The 19,664-nt window shown below is 42.5% G+C and overlaps 2 protein-coding genes across 6 annotated transcripts in view; one reads left to right on the forward strand and one right to left on the reverse strand.

Moving 5' to 3' along the window:
- Positions 1 to 19,664, forward strand: part of LOC309500348 (uncharacterized protein) — a 252,069-nt gene that overhangs the window by 182,084 nt on the left and 50,321 nt on the right. The gene's annotated exons all lie outside the window — the stretch shown is intronic.
- LOC309502405 (uncharacterized protein) lies at positions 11,869 to 19,653 on the reverse strand. 2 transcript variants are annotated; one of them, XM_082174820.1, is made up of 8 exons: positions 19,334 to 19,653; positions 16,152 to 16,341; positions 15,913 to 16,003; positions 15,730 to 15,818; positions 15,136 to 15,262; positions 14,370 to 14,569; positions 12,583 to 14,266; positions 11,869 to 12,376 (listed from the first exon to the last, which is right to left on the reverse strand). In XM_082174820.1, the coding sequence occupies exons 1-5, from the start codon at positions 19,424 to 19,426 to the stop codon at positions 15,222 to 15,224; spliced, it is 504 nt and encodes a 167-aa protein (XP_082030946.1). In that variant the 5' UTR covers positions 19,427 to 19,653; the 3' UTR covers positions 11,869 to 12,376; positions 12,583 to 14,266; positions 14,370 to 14,569; positions 15,136 to 15,221. The 2 variants fall into 2 exon arrangements, with proteins under 2 accessions (XP_082030946.1, XP_082030945.1); XM_082174819.1 differs by lacking the exon at positions 11,869 to 12,376 and having other exon boundaries at positions 13,786 to 13,868; positions 14,107 to 14,266.

The following is a 19,664-nucleotide window of genomic DNA, read 5'->3' on the forward strand; positions in this document are numbered from 1 at the left end:
CAGATCGAGCCGCGGGCCTGTGAGAGGAGATCTCTCCCCATTGGTACTGGCCACGGGGCAGTACTTGCTAACTGCATCACGACTGGGAACCAAGGTTGGTTTTTTCCAGAACGGTGCTACCAGCAGTACTGAGCATCCTTCTTCCCTGATCCGTTCCATCACCTGAGGCAGGAGAGAGACGGGGGGAAAAGCATAGAGCGGGCGGCGGGGCCACACATGGGCCAGCGCGCTCCTGCTCTTGGAGAAAAATTCTTGACAGTGAGCGTTTTCTTGAGACGCAAACAGGTCCACTTCCGCTCTGCCAAATTTCTTCCACAGCAGATGGACTGTCTGTGGGTGTAGAGACCACTCGCCTGCCGGAACATTGTTCCTGGACAGTCTGTCCGGTCCTATATTCAAGATCCCTGGCACGTGCGCTGCTCTGAGCGAGCGCAGGTTGCACTGAGCCCATACCAGGAGGCGTTCTGCCAGCCTGTACAGTTTCTCGGATCTGATGCCGCCCTGGCGATTTATGTAGGACACCACAGACATGTTGTCCGAGCGGACCAAGACGTGGTGACCTTTTATTTGGGGACAAAAACGCGTCAGCGCGTTGTCTACTGCCAGCATTTCGAGGCAGTTTATGTGCAGGAGCTTCTCCCGTTCTGACCACTGGCCGAAGAACGGTCTGCCCTCGAGCAGCGCTCCCCATCCCGAGGTGGACGCGTCCGTGGACACCACTTTCACCCTCAAGGAAGTCCCCAGGCTTACACCTGATTGGTACCAGTCGTTCGCTTTCCAGGGTTTCAGAGCTGTGACGCACTTCTGATTGACCCTGAGGCGAAGTAAACCGGGTGCCCACGCTTCGCGTGGGACTCGCGCTTTCAGCCAAAACTGCAGCGGGCGCATGCGGAGCAGACCCAGCTGGAGCACTGACGATGCTGAGGCCATGAGACCTAGCATCTTCTGAAATCTCTTGAGCGGGACAGACGCGCCGCAGCGAAAAGAGTTCGCTGTGCGTCGAATGTCTACCGCGCGCTGTTGTGATAGTCGCGCTATCATGGATAGTGAGTCCAGTTCTGTGCCCAGGAAAGATATTTTCTGACTGGGTGACAGGGAGCTCTTCGCCCAATTGACACTCAGACCCAAATCCTCGAGGTGATCGAGTAAAATGGTCGTGTGTTCTATGAGCACTGCGCGAGATTGCGCTAGAATCAGCCAATCGTCCAAATAGTTCAGCACTCGCATGCCTCTCATTCTGAGGGGTGCGAGCGCCGCATCCATGCACTTCGTAAATGTACGGGGTGCTAGGGACAAACCGAACGGCAGGACTGTGTACTGATATGCCTGGCCCTCGAAGGCGAATCTCAAATATCGCCTGTGACGTGACGCTATCTGTATTTGAAAATACGCGTCTTTCAGATCTATTGACACAAACCAATCTCCTTGGCGAATCTGCACAAGGATTTGCCTGGTCGTGAGCATCCTGAACTGTCGCTTCACAAGCACTTTGTTCAGTTGCCTTAGATCTAGTATGGGTCTGAGACCCCCGTCTTTTTTCGGTACCAGGAAGTATCTGCTGTATAGCCCTCCTTCGCTCTGAACTTGAGAGAGAGGCTCTATGGCCCCTTTGCTCAATAGTTTCGTCACTTCGGCTCGAAGTAGATGTGCTACTTCTGTTTTTACCGTGGTCTCGACGCGCGCCACATAGCGGCGAGGGCGTCGGCGAAACTGCAGCGAATAGCCTCTTTCTATAATGTTCAGCACCCACTTCGAAACCCCGGGTAGCTTTGCCCATGCGTCTGCATGGATCGCTAGGGGTTGAATACGAAGCGCGCTCCGCTCGCTCAGCGATGGAGAAGCTTCGGTGTGCTGTAACACAAGCGTGGCGCTCGTGACATTTGAGGCATGGGGCGCGCTGATGACAGCGGGCAGATTGCCCGCGCTCGACTCCTCTGCGGTGGTTAACCGCGAGGGGGAGGGCTGGGCGGTTCCCGTGGGAACTGTCATGTCTATGTGTGGATGTGGGCGCGGGACAGCGGGCACATTTATCACACCGAAAGCATCGTTCGCTTGCGTGAAGCGAGTGCACGTTGGTTTCGTTTTTACAGAAACCGTGAGACATGCATAACGTGGTGTTAGTGGGCACATTCACCATGTTTGAAGCGCAATCGGTCTGAGTCGATTCATGTGCGCGAGCCCTGTGTGACGGGCTGTGCTTGTGTGTAGAGATGGGCACTGGGCAGTGGGCATTCTTCTTACACATAAAGCACCATCGGCCGTGGCCGGGACACCAGAAAAATTCACACTTATGGGATTTATCTGGGTAGCCGTAAAAACGGCGTTTGTGTGCAGGCAAGCGGGTGACAGAACCGACTTGTTTACTGCAGGATACACTGGAACAGTCACATTTACTGGAACTGAACGAGCGAGAAGTTGCCATAGAAACAGAGAGCGTCAACATGCTGGCGTTTATTGCAGGCCTGCGTGCATTACAACAGGCTTGTTCACTGCAATATTGACATTTCCAGTCGCCTGAATTCCAGAGGGGAATGGGAAATGTATAGGAAAAAGGAGGTTGGTCCGTCCGCAGCGGGACCAGAAAAACTCCCTTTTTTCCTTACGCCAGTGACGCACGGAACACCATAGAAACGGTGTTTGGGTGCATGCGAGCGGGTTGTACAACGCGCTCGTTGGCTGCAAAATACACATCTGCAGTCGCCTTTTCAGGGAACTGACAGAGCGAGCATTGACGGCATAAGAGAGCGTCAACGTGCTGGCGTTTGTTTGCAGGCATGCGTGTATTACAACAGGCTTACTCACTGCAATACTGACATTTCCAGTCGCCCGAACTTCAGAGGGGAATGAGAAATGTACGAGAAAGAGGAGGTCGGTCCGTCCGCGGGGGGACCAGAAAACGCTCTTTTCTCCTTTCGCCAGTGACGCACGGAAACCATAGAAACGGTGTTTGGGTGCAGGCGAGCGGGTTGTGCAACGCGCTCGTTGGCTGCAAAATGCACGTCTGCAGTCGCTTTTCAGGGAACTGACAGAGCGAAGCATTGGCGGCATAATTTTAACTGCCGCTAGACCGGGATTCGAACTCCGGTCTCTCGTGAGAAAAACCAATGATTCCGCCACTGAGCCACAGGGGGGGAACGCAAAGGTTTTCGGATGCACGAGCATATAAGAGCGTCACATGCTTTCTTCGGCGTATGCTTGCAGGCGCGCTTGTATTAAAACAGGCTCGCCTGCTGCAATATTGATATTTCCAGTCGCATGATCAGGGAACTGGGAATATGTATGAGAAATTGAAGGTCAGTCCATCCTCGGAGGGACTAAAAACACACCTTTCTCCTTTCGCCGGTGAGTGACGCATGAATGGGGCGCAGAAGGCAGGGTAGCTTTCTTATAACGTAAAGAAAAACTAACCCCGACCGTCCGCTTCCAGCCTCCCTTGTGAGCGGCGCATTTTGCGCGGCTTGAACAGAGGGAGAGAGAAAGCTAGCCCCGTGACCGCCCGCTCCTGACATCCTCTGTGAGCGGCGCGGTGTGCGCGGCTCGAACAGAGGGAGAACAGGTATCGTCCCCCAAGCAGGCAAGGCAAGCGGGCGAACCGGCAAGCTTTGCGGGTTGTTGGGGGGGGGGGGGGGGGGGGGAGCAGTCTCGGAGAAGGATGCCAGGTGAGTCCTCAGAGTCACCATAGGCAGAGCGAGAGCTGCGTGATCAGGAAAAAGGGGCGTCTTGAAAAAGAGCGGCGGCGAGCACACACACATACATAAACACAGTAGCAGAGAAAAGGATATAATGCCGGAAAGCGCAGCAGGAAGGCAAGGAAGGCGGCGCGGCCAGCGACTTCAGTGACTCGTCCCGCTGAAGGTGCTCTCTTTCAGACGGCGCGGCTTCTTTATCCAGCTCCAGCGATGCGTGTGCTTCGCTTGAAGGATGAAAAATCAGATAATAGCTGCCTGCGAGCGATATTTATAGGCCTAGACCACGCCCATTTCGGCGGGACGTGACGCAGCGGGCGCGAAGTGCCCTGATTGGGTCTGACGTCACGCCAGGCCTCGCTCGATAGGCTGCTGCAGTTGCCGCAGAGCAGCCAATAGGCGCGCGAGCTGTCTCGCCTATGTCTGCATTGCTGCTGCAACGCGTTTTGCATTATTACAAAATTAAGGATAATTTTTGGCTTCAATATCTCGCGGAAAAGGATTTTCCCCTAGCGTAAGATATCTTACGCAGTACGAGAGACCTCTCGTAAGAGAACATCAATCCAGAGTGTCAGTCGTTTTCGGCGTGCTCCTGAAGAGCGCTGGGTTTCAAAATGCACATCAGGATTGGTTGGAAAAGAAAAGGCGGTGCTTAACTTTCAGGGATGCAAACAGCGCACTTTTCGGCGACTCGCGCTTTTTTCACGTTAGTTTGGGTGACACAGTCATCTGAAGTCATTCCATATCTTAATGTGAGGGACAGAAGTCTATTTACATCATTAAAGTATACGGAAACTCGTTTTCCCTCCTCTGCAGCTGTCAGTCATTCTCCATTCAGTATTCAAACAGCGCATGCATGGTAAAACTCTCTCCAATATGATATATTCACATTATAATGCATGATCTGTAGATAAAAGGCTGTGGATTTGCATAAAATGACTTTATTTTGTTGGAGTTTGTTGCGGTTTTTAAACGACTCACTACTGTGTGCTTGTCAGATCACACACATCACAAGGACTATGAATCGGCATTAAACGCACAATAACTGGAATTTAAAACTGTGAAACAAATGATCAATAAACTGTTGGACAGATAGACACTAGGATTTGTGCGCTCGACATTTCTTCGCTTTGTGCCGTGAACTTTTAAATGCGCACTTGTGCAGCGCTGAACACTGTGACTCCATGTTGCTTTGAGCACATCATTCTGCACCCGCGATGTGCATACGAGCTTTGTGTGCTCTGTTTTGAAGCGTTTCCTATTATCATGGTTTTGCGCACTGAAAGATTATTAAAAGCCTATTTTTTTTATTCCTAGCCTGCTCAATACATTTAAAATAAGCATAATTTAATTGTATATTATTTCTGTGTAGTGTAGGCTATATAAATATATACACTTCTGAATTCTTGACATTAATATATACAGATATAATTGTGAAATGTATGATTGCCTGATTGAATTTTATAAGAGTACTAATAGTCATTTGTTTTTATTAACATGTTTAGATTTTATAAAATTACTTTGCAGATTACGTTTTGCTGCTGATTTATACACTCATTAAGTTTAATAAAAATACATAATACATTTATGTAATATTTAAAGGTGTTAACTGTAATTTTACACTGCAAAATAATAACTTAAAAAGGATTAAATTCATCACAATTATGTAAGTATCTGGAAATTTGCCGCGGGGCGAGGGCTTCGATAACCTCTCTCTTTTTTGACCATACATGTGTTTGCATCCCTGCACATAAGACAAGGGAACACATCGTAGGATCAGCAGGATGACAGACATAAAACAAAACCAAACCAGACAAACAACATCACAACACAGCCACGCAAACACTATTCAGAAGTGTCAGTGATCATAATGTTTAGTTAAAGACCGTTGTTATAAACGTTGTTATAAACCCTTCTTTCTTTTTCTTTTTTTCAAACTCAATTAGATTAAGTATTTCAGAATAATAGGCCTAAGCATGGTGCAGTTGAGAGTAAGGCAGCCAAATGTAATTTCTCATATGCATTTTGTCATTTGTTTGCTCTACTTTTTCATAATCTTTTTGTTTTGTGAGAGCTCTACCTAATCTTGGATCCATGGCCAATGATGTTTCCATCTCATTATCCCAGTTTTGACATCATTTTTGATTTCCTAATTTTGGACCATTTGGAGTTATTTTTCCTTCTCCAATCTATCTCTAGAAAATTATTAAAACAAGATGGGAGTGACCAGTATCTTTGTTTTGTAAACAAAAATAATAATTCTTTGACATTTTGTGTCTATTTTTTTCTTTGCCAGAGAATAATTCTATCATGCTTTTAGCCCTATAGTTGTTGAAAATAATAGCCCTCACTATATCAAATCCAGCCTCAGTTTGAACTATTTTAGTGGTTCCCAACCCTGCTCCTGGAGTACCCCCAACACTGCACGTTTTCTTTGTCTCCCTAATCAAACACACCTTATTCAACTCATCAGCTCATTATCACATGGGTTAGTGAGCTGATGAGTTGAATAAGGTGTGTTTGATTAGGGAGACAAAGAAAACGTGCAGTGTTGGGGGTACTCCAGGAGCAGGGTTGGGAACCACTGAACTATTTGGTGAGTTGAGCTCCCACTTCTCTGTATTTTCTTTTTCTTATAGGCCTGGACTTGTACCTAAAGCAGAGAGGGTTAGTTTAGCAGAGAATATAAGTAATTGCTATGAGTGAATAATCAAGAAGAATAAAGTTAATATAATAATTAACCAAAATTGAAGCAGTCTCTAGAGTGATGATTGAAGTAGCCACACCTGTTCTTCTGTTTTTAGATCAGTGTGTTCTGTCGCTCTGCAAGTTTTGTCAGCCTTGTTGTCACTCAAAGGTCGTTGCAGAGTGGAGAATAGGCTCTGTTGTTTCTCTGCCTCTTCTTAGTTTGGGCTTTTGATCGATCCTGCCACAGTTTTGCATCTCAGAATTTCCTCTTTGTCCTCAGGAAAAGTCTCAAGTGAAAGTTGAGACCTTTTCCAGCATTAAATCAGAATTTCTGAGTCTTTTTTCTGAGCAATTTGTAACACTGGGTCCACATCAGTCTTCCAAGTCCCCTGTCTCTCGTGGTGTCCCCCAGGGTTCTGTACTTGGGCCCCTACTCTTTCTCATATACATCCTCCCTATTGGCCAGATTATACGCAGCCACGGTCTTTACTTCCACTGTTATGCAGATGACATCCAACTCTATCTTACCACTCCCTCTGACCCACCACCATGCTCCCTCACTGACTGTCTTTCTGACTTAAAATTATGGATGCAAAACAATTTTCTCAAACTCAACACAGATAAAACCGAAATTCTCCTGATTGGCCCTAAAAGCATCCTCTCCAAATCTCCCAGCCTCACTCTCAACATTGATGGTTCACCTGTCCACTCTACCCCTGTTGTTAAAAACCTTGGCATTCTGCTTGACTCCTCCCTTAGCTTTGATCCTCATATCAGATCACTCACTAAGACTGCCTTCTTTCACCTCCGCAACATTGCTCGCCTCCAACCCTTCCTCTCTGTTAGTGATGCTCAGATTTTGGTTAACTCCTTCATTATGTCTCGTCTAGACTACTGCAACTCACTTTTCCTTGGTCTACCTGCTAAATCACTTCAAAGGCTACAATATATTCAAAACTCGGCAGCCAGGCTCCTCACCTATACCAGACGATCAGCACACATCACCCCTATTCTCCACCAACTCCACTGGCTACCGGTTCCATCCCGGATCAAATACAAAGTGTTACTACTCACCTTCAAAGCACTCCACAACCTTGCTCCCCCCTACATCCGCGACCTCCTGATTCCTTACACTCCTTCCCGCTCACTCAGATCCTCTTACCAAAATCTCTTGGCTATACCCCGCTCCAGACTCTGCACTCTGGGTGGCAGGTCCTTCAGTGCCTTGGCCCCCAAACTCTGGAACCGCCTCCCACAACCTCTTCGTGACTGTCCTTCTCTTTCCTTCTTTAAAGCACATCTCAAGACCTTTTTGTTTAATGATCACTTCTCCACACCCAACTCATAGCTTCATACAGATAACTTGTCTTTGTTGTATTGTTTTGGTTGTTTGTTGTTTTGTTTCCTTGCCTTCCTACTATGTAAAGCGACCTTGGGTTTGAGAAAGGCGCTATATAAAATAAACGTATTATTATTATTATTATTATTTTTGAACTTCAGGAGGGGAGCTGAGAACCCCTCACCCGCTTCTCTCTTCTTCTTTCTGCATTCGCCTCGTTGCCCTTTGCCCTCTTGTTGCTTCCATTCGTCAGGGTCACAGAAGCCATCTGAAATTTGAACACTCAGAGATCTGCATTAATCAAATTGAACTTTTACAATTAAGCTATTAGCTCTTTATCTACATTCCACTTTTTAACCATCGGTTTACTACAATTGTGATCAACAGTGTCTGTGATAATGCTTATAAAGGGATCAACGCAAGCATCACAACGCAAGCATCACATTTAAATGTGGGAGGGAAATGTATATGTCCGGTAAGATACCAATCATTCATTTTACCCTGTTTAATCCGAAGCAATTTATTGAACACTACTCACCAGTTGTTGGTCACTTGTAAACTTTACACTGCCAACCAACAGTATTTGCTTAAATAAGGCCTTGTGAGCGCTTTGGAGGCACAATACACAGAAGTAATGTGTTACTAGTATCTATAATTAGTTTGTTTCAACAACAATTACTGACCAGTAATATTAACTTCTCATCCATTGTTATTTATAGTTTACAAGTAGGATGTGACGGTTGGCCAGTGTGGTATTTGTCTCATCCATCCTTCCCCTGTATTTGGCCAGTTGGGTAAAAAGTGACAGTGATGAGTGCTGCGTTTTACCCATAGACTGTAAAACCTTTTTTTTTTCTTTTTTTTTACCATAACCACTTCTTGTGCTGATGACATCATTTGCTGAATAAATGCTGAATGTGTGTCAATACAGGGAAACTCTGCTCAGTAGGAACAGCTCCTTGTGGATTCAGTCCGGCATTTCCAGTTTGTACTATTCTTGAAAAGCTCTCTTATTGATATCATAAGAGCATACAGATGAAGATAATGAAGATAATGCTGAACTAGCTTGCATACAGTTCATATGTGTACTATTAAGTGCACTTAAAGTGTGCATATAGTGTTCACTTGTATTAATTAATCTAACCTGAGCCGTTGCCACTAAAGGTTTAATGATTGACCAATAAGAATATTCATTACATTATATAGAAATGTAAGAAAAAGAGAAAAACGTAAAGAAATGCATACGTTGCCATATAAATTCTGGACCAAGAACAACTCCCCTCCAACTCTTAACTTGGGCTTGATATAACTCTGCTGACAGAACTCTATCTAACCTCTAGAACCCCACAGAGAGAATAATCCAGATCAATATGACAGATGAGTAAAAGAAATACACAAAATACATAGAACAAGATGAAGATTGAGAAACCTTGTCGTACATTACCCTTTATAGAGACCAAACATGCCACACGTGTGATTTTGGTTATACAAGTCTGAAACAGCGACCTCTGGCTACAGAGGTGAGAAGACCCCTGGGCTCGGGAGGGTAGCCATAAAGTTGCTTTTGCTCCTCTTGTCTAAACAAGTGGGTGATACACTATAAAACTGCCAGCCAACTCTTCCTCTTTGTCTCACTCATCTCGCAGCCCGACCGTGCGATGACTAGGTCCTATTCTTGCAAGAATAAATACTTTTAAAAGACAATTTAAATCAGAGTGTCTCTTACGCAGTGAGAATTGAGAATTTAATATATTTTTTGCCACAACAAGTTTCATATACCTTTGTTGGGAGATTGAGTTAAATATAATGAGTAATTTGTGTGTCTGATTGGTCCAGATGCAACAGATGACATCGCTTTACTTTATAATGCTTCACCAGCTAATACTTTACCAAAGACTGTAGAATAACACAGGAAGTGCCACTCGGAGTGTTTTGAATGGGGAAAAGTGCAACATTCAATATGGCGGAATGAGTCCCGTCTTCTAAATAAGAGCCAATCGGCGATTGGTAAAGTCAGGCCCGGGGTGGGTAATCGGGAGAATCGGGAGAATTCCCGGTGGGCCGCTTCACTTTTGGGCCGGTTGAGGATTTGTAAAAAAAAAAATCACATTTGTCACGTTAGTTACAGTAGGCTACACACGTTCCGCATTCTGACACCGCAGCGCGCAGCCTCTGCATGGGTTGTACCATGTGAGGGAGTTCTCCCCTCCTCTTTTGTGTTTGAGCGCCCCCAAGTTGTGTTTTACTGTAACTTCAGAAGCTCCAGACACGTGAACAAAAGCTCCAATCTCATTGGTCGGATAGTTTTTGACGCGGCGCGTCAAACCAAAAAAACGAACCCGAGGCGTTTTTTAAAAAATGACGCTTTTACGCGTGTCGTTTTTCGCGCCGGTGTGCACACTCACATTGGCGCCCTTTGTTTAGTCACGAGGCGTGAAACGTCGCCGAATATTGCGCGCGAAATTCGTCCCGGTGTGAACAGGCCTGTAGACTACCGCGGCTGCGGAACCGCCGGCGCCTACCGATAGCTGGGCTGGCCCTACCGTAACGGTACGCGTCAGGGAGGATGGATGGGAGGAAGAGGCCAGGAGGTATGGAAGCTTGTTTCCGCCACAGAATAAAACATTTTAAAAGATAATTGCGACTTTTTATCTCACAATTGCGAGTTTACACACAATTCTGACTTTATATCTCGCAATTCTGAGAAATAAAGTCAGAATTGCGAGATATAAAGTCAGAATTGCGTGAAATAAAGTCGCAATTGCGTGTTATAAAGTCAGAATTGCAAGATGTAAAGTCAGAATTATGTGAAATAAAGTCGCAATTGCTTCTTATAAAGTCTAAGTGAATTATTATTTAACCTTCCTACATTATTTGTTGAACCATGGTATTAATACAAACTACACAATAGTAAGAGCTGAACTGTTGCTTCATTTATCCAATTTGGAAAAAGTGCTAATTTGGAATTCCACCATGGAAAAAGTGGGCCGGTCATGGGCCTGAAACTCCCGGGCTGAAAAGTGGCCCCACTCCGGCCCTGGGTAAAGTCATCATCGTGTCACTGCAGCTGCCGTTAGAAAAAATGACGTTTGACAATTTCATCTGTCACACTTTATTAGTGTCTGTGTTATGTTGATAACTTGCAGATTTTAAATATTTTAATCAACATTTTTATAAATACATACCAAAATGTCCCCTGATCCTGAAATCATCATGATGGCAGCCTCCATTTTTAGAAAAGTCTGGATTTAGGCTCATTTGTCTGCGGTGTTACTGTCTTTCCATATCCGTAACTCCACAGACAATACAACCAGAAATGTTGTATTTTTAATAAAACCCATAGGGCATCCATAGTCATCTCTCTTGTCAGGTATGGCAAGATTAACTGCTGCTGAAAGGCAGTGTTTCAGTGTCTGCTCATTTTAGAACGAACCAAAATTTGACTTCAAATATAGTTAACACCATAGACATTGTAAAGAAGGACTTGCTATTTATGTTCGGGGATCAGCCAATCAGGTCTTTCGTTTTGGGGTCACCGAGAGGACATCTGTTTGCGCTGACTGATAGGTTTCGTTTTGAGTTAGTGAGAGAGTGACCACGGGCAGCACTGTGTAGATATTTCTGAAGTGCATACCCAGGTAGCAAACAGACGTTGGCCCAACGTTGGCCCGACGTCTGTTGTTGTGTTGGGCCAACGTTGGGTGCTGACGTTGGCCCAACGTAATTTTGTCCGTTGGGCCAACGTTGGGCCAACCATGTTATTGGACGGCCAGCAGACCTTCTGCCAACCTAAAAATACCTTACCAACCTTGTGCCAACTTAAAAACCACTAAAACAACATTGGGCCAACGTTGGGCCAACCATGTCATTGGACAGCCAGCAGACCTTCTGCCAACCTAAAAATACCTTACCAACCTTCTGCCAACTTAAAAACCACTAAAACAACATTAGGCCAACCATGTCATTGGACAGCCAGCAGACCTTCTAACAAATTAAAAAATATAGCCTATTTTAACCATCTGCCAACTTCATAAATAGTAAATCTGCAAACTTATAAATAAATAGGCTTTACCTACCTTACACAAAAATTTTAGATTGTGACATGGCCTATTCATTGTTGAATTGCATTAAGAGACGGCACAACAGACAAACTGAATTGGTTATAGAACCTATTTATTGGTAACAAAATGAACTTACTTATTGCAGTTTAATGCAGTTAACAACGTGTTGTGGTGCTGTTGTTGGAAAAACTACAGCAGTTATTAGATAAATAACACTCAGAAAACAAAAATGTTAAAACATCTCCACAGTCCATTATATAGACATTATATACAGATACATTCTGCAGATTTTCATTCTGGATTTGCAACGATGAGTCGATCGACAAAAAAGTAGAAACAAACTACACAAAGGCAGCGGAAAAAATGCAAAGAAAAGTAAAACAAAGTCAAAGAAATCAACAAGGAACCAAAAAGTGACAAAAAAAGGCGGCAAAGAAAATGCGGAAGAAGGCCCAAAAAAAACCCAGCTGAAAACTGAGAAAATGTGCAGATTCTCTTCCGTATTCTGCAGAGTTTTTTTGCAGATTTGAAGCGAATTAGAGATTGTGTGTGGCTCTGATGATGAAGACAGAGCGGAGGAGGAGAAGTAGCAGCATATACTCCTGTAAAAAACAAACAAACAACTTTTTAGAACATTTAAGATGTGTTAAAAATGAAAAAGTTTTCTGCAAGAAATTTTCATCATGTTTGGGTAGCAAATTTTTTATACATCTTAATGCAGTGTATGCCTAGTAAAGATGAAATACACCTCTGTTTAGTGGTGGGGGTTAGACAGAGGAAGAAAAAACAATCATTGGAAGACACTTACATTCACTTTCACAGCTGCTGGAATCTGCTTGAGGCATCTGCTTTTCTGTGTTAAAGGGGTCATATAATGGTACATGCACTTTTACAAGTTGGTTGTACTGAAATGTGTGTTGGCAGTGCCTGTACACAACCATCATAAAATTATAAAAATCCATCCAGTGTTTTTTTTTTTTTATCTTCTTATATGTTTTCCCGTCTCAAATCAAGCCGTCACAAGGTCGGACGCCCCTCCCATGATTGTTGATTGACAGCAGCGTTTCAACACAGACCCGCCCTCGCTCATGAGCGAGCTGTCTGTCATCATAGTCTGCGCGTCATTGTTGATACTGGAGCACTGTCTATGAGCAGAATGGCTTCTAAGCGATTGTGGTGTTCTGTTCTTGGGTGTAATAAGGAACACAGCATCATTTTGATGTTCCTAAATCCGTACAGCTGAAGACGCAGTGGCTGAGTTTGTTTTCGAAGGGAATATTCCCCACGATCAACGTCAATGCTGTCATGTTTGCGTGAATCATTTCACACACCAGACTGCTTTACAAACGAGGGTCAGTATAAAGCTGGTTTTGCTAAGAAGCTGCTCCTGAAAAAAGGATCGGTACCAACTATTCGTGTTCCTGCTGCACCTCCAGAAGAAGAAGTGAGTGTAACGTTTTATTAACCTTTATATTAATCTTTATATTAATCTTTGCAAATTGCTTGCACGCTTCACAATGAATGTGGCTCTTTACACTCAGGGTACATTACGGCATGTTTTCTATGTATGATGTTCTCAATATAATTCATAATCCCACGTTTATAATGAACAACGCGTTATGGTTATTGTGTTATTATTAAAAACGGTGTACACGCAGAACAGAGGGGCGGGGTCAGCAAAGCTCATTATCATTTAAAGACACATGCACTTAAACGGCGTGCTGAAAACAGCTGTTGTTGACCAGGTAAAATGAGTGTTTTCTTACAATACTAATGAGAATTTTTAATTAAAGTATATTACAAACTTTTAATTTAGACCCTAAAGAATCATATTAGCTTGTACAAAAATGGCATTATATGACCCCTTTAAAGAAAAAATATAGTAATTATCAAAATGTAAATTACTTAAAACTTATATATAAATATATATAATAATTAATGACATATTTGATCAGCCTTAACCCTAAAGGGCTTGTGTACCTTTTTCTGTTGCTCTTTTTTTCCTTCCTCCATTTCTGTCTCCACTATACTTCAGCCAGGTTTAAATTTTTTCCTCGGCTTCCACCACTTTTGTTCCTTGTTTTTTGGCTGCATCTGTCAGCATGAAATTAAAGAAAATTAAACAGAGAAAGGGTTAGCAGACAGATCATATCTGAGGTGTATTTTGTTGAGTTCTGTATGATTAGTGGATTAATTGGCATTCTTTCTTTGACTTGCATTGTATTTCATTCAATGACACATTATGTGAGACTGTAAGGGGTTGTTTCCTCTTTTGCCATTTCAAAGTTATGTATAAGGTTTGAATGTTTGAATGTTTTTTAAAACATATCACCTATGACAACTTTTGCTAGTAAGAGTGTAGAAAATGGGCTCTTCTGTCCTCTCCCTTGCCAATTAAAATTGTTGGCCAACTCATTGGTTATTATTTCCCTCATGATTCTGTGGACAATGTCTTTGGCAGATGTTCCACCCAAGCTGGTAAGATATCTTGTCTATGAAAAAAAATCATGTGTTAAGCAGCAGTAAATCAGGTCTAGATCACTACATATGTTAGTATTCTTTTAAGTGAAGTAACAGAACATCATTAGAATTTACCAGAGAACGTTGTGTGTCTCTGTTTGACAGCCTATCCTCCAGATCTTTTATGCCTGTCATGCTCCTTAATGGAAACTGAAACTCCTCATTTACAACTTCAGCTGCATTCTCTCTTCGCATAATGGCCTGAAGGAGGAGCGTATTCTGCCTGACTTGACCCTTTATCTCTTCCAGCATCTGGTAGAGCCGGAGTTCTCTTTCTGAATCAGACAAACATACGATGAAACATTATAACTACACAGAATTGAACATATAAAGAGAGAGAGACGGCATCTCTTCTTTTGTTGTCTTTATCATAACATAACTTTTCCAGCCTTTTGTTGAATCCATCCAAGCTTTTATTTGAGACGTGTTGCTGGCATTAAATTCAAAATGTGCTTACATTTCCCATAAAATAGTCAAATTTGACATTTTCAACATTTGATATGTTGTCCATGTCCTTTTTTCAGCTAAATATGATTTTCCAAGATTTGGAATTTTGTTTTTATTTTGGTTGTAAATCAAATTTTTTTTTTATTGTGGTTGTAAATCAAAGCACATTGATATTAAGGCTAATTGTTAAAAGCAGGGCTTAAAAGGTGTATCATTTGAAAATAGTACAACTTAGCCAGGCGAAGATGGTTTTATTCTCCTTTTTGGTTAAATACATTTTATTTTGTTCCTTGAACAGTTTCTAATCCATGTTAGAGACTAAAAAGGTAATTACTAAAAACTCCTTAAAAAAAAAAAAAAACTATTGTAAAAGGTTTGGAATAATTCTACGTACCATCTTGTCTTGGTTCAGGGACTGTCACAGCAGGTGCTGATGGTGCAAATGGTGGTATGGCTGGCAAGTTCAGGCTTTTGGCTCCATTACTGCAGAATTTTTTTTTTTTTTGGTCTTTCCATTGTCTCTGCATATGGAACTGTAAGAAACAGAATAAGTACAATGTACAATACATTGCCAAACATCACAACATTTACTTCCATCCAGAGCTGCGATCTTATACAACAGGAAAGTGACCAATGTTCAAAAGTTCCTTTCAACATATCGTCCCCTTGAAATGAAATATAGTTTACTACAACTCAATTTTGACAGAAATGTCAGATATAACCTTGTACTGTGATTTCCTAACTATTAGCCGCAGTTTATACATTTATTTGCTCAATTTCTTCAGGTTAATACACGAGAGCAGTTAATATGATATTAATGTTTTTTTTAACTTGCATAAAACACTCTCCTGTGGCTTATACACAGGAAATTACTTTAATTAATTCTAAGGGGACCATATTCCCAAGTCTTGGATTTAAGGAATCTGTGGTGACCAGATATGTTGGGAAATGATGCAATGACCACTGTATGTTTTGGTCTGTAGTGTACCTGTGTGGAGCCAGCTTGTTGAGGCCTGCACTGGAGGTCTTCCTGAGGCTGTATCAGATGTAAATCCATTTACATATTTTGATGATGGTCTGTTGGACACATTAAGTGTAATCAATTTTTTAAAAGCGCAGTGCAAATAAGCAGTAGGCTATAAAAGGAGAACAGAGAACAGAGGAAACATACACTCTTTTCCGTACACTGTCCTCATCAGTAGACTCCAAACTGTTGCCTTTACAAAACTTCACCAGCTTTCTTCTGGCTTTTTCATAGGAATCTAAACATAGAAACAAACATCATCACTAAGCCTATTATCTGAACATTTGAAAAGAACTACTTGGCATAACTCACAAGGAGCATCTTTTAATTTTTGAATAGTTATTTCTCTATATTTCTCAATAATAATGAATTCCTCAAAGACTTACCATACTCAGCCACCCATTCAGTTATATATTCGTCCCATTCTTCATCAGGAGTTTCATTTTTTTCAACCGCTTTTCTACATTTTGTACCGTTATATGGGGGCCAAAAGGAAATTTTTTTGTCGATGCTCAGCCAGTCACTTGGTATCACCTCTGTCTCATTCTTTTCAGTAAAAACAACTATAGAATACATCTATAAAAAACAATATATCTAGTGTTACAAACTATATACATTTATTGAAGCTCTATTAATTACCCAGTGGACTAAAATATTTCCTAGTCTTATTATTACTATTCTTTTATGATACATTTGTCAGATGCCGGGGGGGAATCAAGCAGTATGCAGTAAAGGATATGCCACAAACCCATCCTTATACTGTAAAAGAAGGACTTTTGAAACAGTCTGTGTAGGAACAATAGTCAATGACTGCCCGGGTTGTTTCACAAAGGATATATCAAGACTTGATGAATCAATGGGATAGGTGAAAAAAGATGACTTGTTTTGGAATTTAAGACAGACTAGATGCGATGCTTCCTTGTCTTTTAAAATGTTTTTCACAATATAAATATCTCCATTGAACAGAATATAATTGTCTCCCTCTGATAAACTAATTAAAGTTCCACCATTTACATATTTCTTATACTGTGTAAACTGAGATGTCACATTGTATGGAAAAGGCCCATTCTTATGTTCCTGGTAAAAACCATCCTTGCACACCCTTATTTTAGTTCTGACACTTGCTTTTTCTGACAATCTCCTGATGATCTGTTGAAGGGGCTGGGTAGGGGTCCTTATCAATTTTTTTAATGTGTAGAGGAAGTTCTCAAATGGGAAAGCTGCGAAATTATGCAGCACACCAAACTGCCTTGCATCATTGGCAAGATGTGTCAGCCCGTGTATGTTATACACAACGTAATTAGCATAAACAGATTGAAAATGCTCGACAAATGTGATCAGTAACTTTTCAGCAAAATCACAGTACTGGAGACACAGTGAGGGGCAGCATAATATTCGAATGGCTACATGCAGAAGCATAAAATTGTGGTATAGAGCATTCGGCAGATGGTCTTTCAGTGCTACTGGACCAGTACAGGAGAAAAGTTCTGAACTCTGTTGCTTTCCACCTATCTACCTCAACAAGGGATCTCCCTTTCCGTGCAAACTCTCTGGGGAGTCTCATGGCAAAGGACATAAGCACTGCAGAAATTAGGCCTATCTGATGAGCACCTAAACGAGTTGGAAGTGGTCCCCTCATCCAAAACCTGACACGCGTAAGGAAAACAGAAGATGCAAGTGCAAGTAAAAGGTTCACACAACACAAACACAGCGCGAGAAAGAGTCAGTGAATTCATGAACCGTGACAAAACCCTATCAACTTTCTCACAACGCCAAGAAAAACCAGGTGCATAACATCTAATGGAAATTGGGAGACCATACCAATTCCAACCCTTGTCAACACACTGGTCCCTTTATGGTGAAACTCATCGTCTTTATTATTAAAAGACGTATCTGTCCGTAAAGGTGAATCGACTTCAGGAAAAGTCATGCGATTTTCCGCCCATGTTCCCTCCTGTGTGCATTTTTCACAGCCGTGGTATGCATTGTGGGCTTTAATGTTTTTTACGAAAGCCCTCGCACTTGCATCGCAAACAAAATTTGAAATTTTATATCTACACATTTGCCAATTACATCCACACCCTCTAATTTAAGCTTTCCATATTCATTCACAAATGATTCTAGGAACAGATTGACATTCTCTGGTTTTTTAGATCCAAGATATAAAGCAATGACGAATGGTTGTTTTGTTTTGTCTTCCTCTACCAAGCCTAGAATGGGCCAGAACTGCTTATTGCTGCTTTTGAACAAAGGTAGTCCATCAATATTCACTTGTAAATGAATGGCCTGTGGGAGAGGGTCTATCTGGTTTAACACATGCCTAATGCCTTTCTCAATTCCAAAATAATGCATGGTGCCACCAGCAATCTGCTGGACCTCATAATTAGTTGGAGTGCCTAAAAGAGTGCGGGCATCCTTTGGGAGATATGGATGATATTTTCTCAGGATGCCCAACAGCCCATTTAGATGGCATTGTGGAATTTGGCTGTCTACTGCCCAACCTCTGAGCTCCTCCCCAAGACACTCTGCAGACTCAACAAATTCATCATCACTTGAGTCTGTTTCTGTCAGAGCATCTGACCAAAATCCATCAATCACGTTATCGTCAACATTAAACTCAGTCTCTAACTCGTCTGATTCATAGGACATGGGCCAATCAGATGCAGCATCTGACCACACATCATCAGCTGGGGCGTTTTTTTCCAGGCATATGTTTACATCGGCTGCGTCAGATTCAGCATTGACGTAAACCTCACTAACGTTAAGGATATTGTAAGCCCTCCGCTTTGCCTGACGTTTAAGTGTTCTGTCTGAATAAATGTTGTTTGCAGACATAGTTAGTATGCTGCCAAACAAATAACTAACGTTAATTACAGTTACTACATCTGATTTCGATTCTGTTTAATCTAGACTACGAAAGCTACAATGCTAGCTAGCTAACGTTAACTGTTGTTAGAATCTAGCAGGCTAACGGTAAGTTAGATGCTAGCTGTCGTTACATTGAATGTAAATTATGCTGGCTAAATTATAAGGCTACATTTACATCTGATAGCTAACGTGAAGCCATAACAATGCCTTACAAGATAACAGATTGATTATATATTAAAACAATATATTGAATCGAGCAGTTTACCTTGGACTGGCTGGATTAAAGACTGAAGTGACGTCTAGAAGAAGGCTAACGGTTAGAAGATAACGGTAATTCTAAATCACGAGAATGAGCTCGCGCCTCAGCTCTTCTGACGTGAGTGCGCGCGCGCGGCCGGCGCTCTCTGCTCGTAGATTAAATTATTCGTAAATTAGTATTATTTTTTTAATTTTACTTTTACTTTACAGTAGCGATGGATACTCAATTTTTTCATAACATATCCTATTTATATTAGCCCATTTCCATTACGTGGACGCATCTGATAAGTTTTATCGAGTTGATGTCAGCGCGCGCTGTAGGCATATTCATATTTTGCCGCTATGTGGAAAAAATCCAGCAAAATGCACCGGCGCGTTTGTCGACCCCAGAGGATTAACTTTAGCCTAACCATAAATTGTGATGATATATATGATCACTCACCTCAAGACGCCGCGGCGGTGGTGGAGTCCATGCAGGAGGAGCAGCGTTTGGCACTGCGTCGCTTCTCAGCGCGAGCTGTGTGGAGAAGCCCATTTCCACCTCTATTGCGTTGGAGAAGCAGTCCCGCGTAAAACTCAGGTTGCACACTTGAGCTCCACTGACGCCTAATTTCCTAGTCTAAAAGCTATGCCGTCCAGCAGTGCTGTTGCAACCAGCAACACTACACCTACGTACCCTCCTGACCACTGTACTAAATACAGATTAATCTACGCTAACTTGAAGCTATCCTAACTGATGCAATACTATGCGTGGTAGCCTATTTTTTTTACAG

Source organism: Leuciscus leuciscus, assembly GCF_965113295.1.
Source record: "Leuciscus leuciscus genome assembly, chromosome: 1".
NCBI lineage: Eukaryota > Metazoa > Chordata > Actinopteri > Cypriniformes > Leuciscidae > Leuciscus > Leuciscus leuciscus.

What these genes read in the sequence shown, in the direction of transcription:
- LOC309502405 (XM_082174819.1), bottom strand. Translation starts at nt 15,798, where the DNA reads ATGGATTTACATCTGATACAGCCTCAGGAAGACCTCCAGTGCAGGCCT. An exon ending in AACAAGCTGGCTCCACACAG is followed by an intron (nt 15,263 to 15,729) that starts GTACACTACAGA and finishes TTCCATATGCAG; the next exon opens with AGACAATGGAAAGACCAAAA. An exon ending in ACTAGCAAAAGTTGTCATAG is followed by an intron (nt 13,869 to 14,106) that starts GTGATATGTTTT and finishes TCATGCTGACAG; the next exon opens with ATGCAGCCAAAAAACAAGGA.